Here is a 3,553-nt window from a genome sequence, read left to right as displayed (position 1 = left end):
TCATCACTGAGATTGTCTTGAAGGAGATCATGTTGAGGTTGGCTATGGTCAGACATAGATGAACAGAGATGAGTCCCCAGGGAGATGCAATGAATGTTGGACAACTGACTGAAACTGGCCAAGGGGACAAATAGGACACTTGATGCTCAGTCAAAACACAATTTGTGTATGGATTCTAAATGATGAAGAGGTCTTTGGCTGGAGTCAGTTTCTCTGAAACATTGAGCTATATCCCCAGGAAGCTACAATATATCAGAAAGGCAAACCACAAAGTTTTGTAATGAAAGAAGTGAACACTGCACACATTTCTACTGAAAAAAGCGGACACTACACAATTTTGTAATGCATCAAGTGGACACTACAGAGTTTTGTAATGAAAAAAGCGGACACTACACAATTTTGTAATGAATAAAGCAGATACTGCACACATTTCTATGAAAAAAGCGGACACTACAAAGTGTTGTAATACAAAAATGGATTATTCCATACTTTTGGGGGATGGATTCCATGGTTTTGGGGGATGGATTCCATGGTTTTTCCACATGGATTCCATGGACTTTCCACATGGATTCCATGACTTTTCTGATGGATTCCATCCTTTTGGTGGGTGGATTCCATGGACTTTCCATATGGAATGAGTTCATGGAATCATAATTCTACACTTATCCTATACTATTTTCAGCATGGAATCCATGTGGACTCCATGTGGACTCCATGTGGAATGACTTTGTGGAATAAAAATCTTACACTTAAAATTGTCTGTTGTTGTATTGATTGACATAGTACAAAAATTTGAGCTTTTATCTACTAAAATCATACATTATCATCACTACCATCATTATCATCACTATCATCACCATCACCATTATCCCCTTGTGTCATCTTTTCTTCCCTCTTTTTTATCTTCTCAAGAACATGTTGGGTATGATAAAACAACATTGCATGCAAAAACCAGTTGAAATTGTCAACAGTCATCCTTTTCAAAATAGAATCAAATCCCCCAATCCACCCATTCAATTGTTCACATGCTTGAGTATTGAATGCTCATTTCAAATATTTTTCCCCATCTTTTGTCTCTGCTTCAATAACCAAATTAGGTGCTGATCCATCAAGAGAAGCAGGGTTGCAATATTTTCAGCAGATCATATCTGTAGTGCGATGATTGATGTAATGATATGCATCAACCATAAGTCGGCTAGTCTTGCACCATTCATCCCAGCTTCCATTTTGAATGCTTGTTCTAAGAACCAGACATGCCTTATCAATGCATATATAATCCGGTCTTGTACTTTCATCTGGAAATGTATCTTCCATAAACTTTAGAATGTTTGTTGGTGACTCAGCTTTTGCAAACTTGACCCATGCAATGAAAACACCACAAGGTGCACAAATTGTTTCCACACAATAAGAGTGCTTTGGACTGAAGTAGTTTTTATTTTCTACTTCAGGAGCTTCCTCATCATGAGGTTGGACATTTCTGGGAACTTCTGGATTCCAGGCAAGATTTTCATTTGGTTGATTTAGCATTCGTCGTACCCCAGCCAAGCTTGACTTTGATCGAGACTGTCTATATTGATGCCAGTCATTGCGATGTTCATGACAAGCTTGAGTTCCGTCAATCTTGTTATTTTGACAATCCTTAACACAACAACGATTACAAAATTCTCTTTCATGGGTCTGACAAAATGATTCTCCCTTTCCACGAGCATTTGTAAGGGGTTTTGTACAATCATCAAATGCACAATGAGTTGGTCCCATAACAATGCCATCTATTACGACCATGTTCACCATGGCTGGTTGGTTTCCAGTATCAACATCCATTGGGTCATCTGATTCTGCCAAATTTTGCAGTTCTTCAGTAGCTGCAGCATCTAATTGAGGTACAGGTTGATTTTTATCAACACCAAGGACAGCTGCTGCATCATTGGCAGCAGGTAGAAAATCTGCAACTGCCTTGCATTCTTGAGTACACTCAGAGCAGGTGTGTTTGTCAGACAGCCTCATAGCACCACCTTCACCAAGAATAGCAAATGCATCATGAGTGAAATTATCAATTGATGGATTATCATTGGTTTCAAATGTGACCCCAGAAGCTTGAGCAATGGTACGAACTGATTCATGAACAAATGCCTGCCAAATTTGATGTCTTTCAATTTTGAGTGAGCCTTGTTTTCCATAGCTNGTGGTCCACTTCAGTCACCCCATTTTAGGGTACCTATGAGGTATATGATCTTTGATTAAGGGTACCTCAATGGTACCCATTCCAGAGTGGTATGTGAGCACCATACCAATACCATGGTACCATGGAATGGAAAACTCATACCATATCCCACTCATACCAATACCAAGTTACCATACCATACCAGATGGTATGATACCACTTCATACCATCATACCAAAGCTGTCACTGGGTGTCTGGGGTCCTTTTCCAAAAGAAATAAATTATTTCTGCAGGCTGCAATACTGGTCCATTGGGTACCATTTTTTGTGGGGTGGTTCTCCATGTTTTTCTTGAGATATTGAGCTACAAATTGAGGCTAGATAGTCCAAACCATCTATTGAAAATGAGCTTAAATAGGCTTTATTCCAGCTTTCTCATGCATCCAAAGCCATTTAATGATACATATCTTTCCCAGTCCTTTCTATTTGAACAAATATTCATCCAAATCAAACAATACCACATCTATTGGGATGAAGTGGTCATTGAGAAGCAAAGAAAAGTGGAAAGGTTCTTCAGGTTTTTTCTAAGATTTCCAACTCCAAGTGGAGGCTAGATAGTCAACTCCAACCTTTGGAAATCAGTTCAATTGAGGGTTTTTTCATTTCTAAAAAGCCATTAATATGAATCCTTTCAATAATAGGTTAAATATATTTTTTGTTAATTGGAAATGGAATCAAGTCTTGTTGTCCTAAGAGTCTTGATTATCAAAATATCATACCATACCATGCACCCTCATACCATACCATGGTATCAGGAACCATAATCTATTTTTATTTAGGAAGAGGAAGGCAGAAAACCCTCATTTCGAAGTTTGTTTACATATATTTGTCAGGCACAGCTCACATTTAGGTTGGGAACTGTTTCCCACGCTCTTTGGGCCACTGGAGTTAGTGGCTAGCTTAGTGTTGTCATTGTTTATGACAATGTTCGCATATTTCCTAATTGGGAAAGTCATTACATAATATCAGTTTGGTTTGTACTGTCCGCTTTTTCACTACAAAAGTTACTAGTGTGCGCTTTTTTCACTACTAAAGTTTGTAGTCTTCACTTTTTTCATTACAAAAGTTTGTAGTGTCCGCTTTTTGGACAACAAATATTTGTAGTGTCCGCTTTTTGGACAACAAATATTTGTAGTCTTTGCCTTTGTCATTACAAAGGCTTGTAGTGTCCGCTTTTTTCATTACAATGTTTGTAGTGTGCGCTTTTTAGACTACAAATGTTTGTAGTGTCCGCTTTTTGGACTACAAATGTTTGTAGTGTCCGCTTTTTTCATTACAATGTTTGTAGTGTGTGCTTTGTGGACTACAAATGTTTGTACTCTTGCCATTTTCA

At 38.1% G+C, this 3,553-nt stretch overlaps 2 protein-coding genes across 2 annotated transcripts; both read right to left on the bottom strand.

The window, feature by feature from the left end:
* Window positions 1-813: 813 nt before the first annotated feature.
* Window positions 814-975, bottom strand: LACBIDRAFT_308404 (uncharacterized protein; the record flags this gene model as incomplete). The annotated part of the gene is made up of 1 exon (XM_001875482.1): window positions 814-975. One exon carries the CDS (start codon window positions 973-975, stop codon window positions 814-816), a length of 162 nt encoding a protein of 53 aa, XP_001875517.1.
* Window positions 976-1,134: 159 nt separating this feature from the next.
* LACBIDRAFT_308403 (uncharacterized protein) lies at window positions 1,135-1,527 on the bottom strand (the record flags this gene model as incomplete). Its single annotated transcript, XM_001875481.1, has 1 exon — window positions 1,135-1,527. One exon carries the CDS (start codon window positions 1,525-1,527, stop codon window positions 1,135-1,137), a length of 393 nt encoding a protein of 130 aa, XP_001875516.1.
* Window positions 1,528-3,553: the final 2,026 nt, after the last annotated feature.

The sequence above is a fragment of the Laccaria bicolor genome, genomic scaffold (assembly GCF_000143565.1).
Source record: "Laccaria bicolor S238N-H82 LACBIscaffold_3 genomic scaffold, whole genome shotgun sequence".
Lineage (NCBI taxonomy): Eukaryota > Fungi > Basidiomycota > Agaricomycetes > Agaricales > Hydnangiaceae > Laccaria > Laccaria bicolor.
Note: the sequence above shows the minus strand (reverse complement) of the source record. Positions and strands in the feature narration are given on the sequence as shown.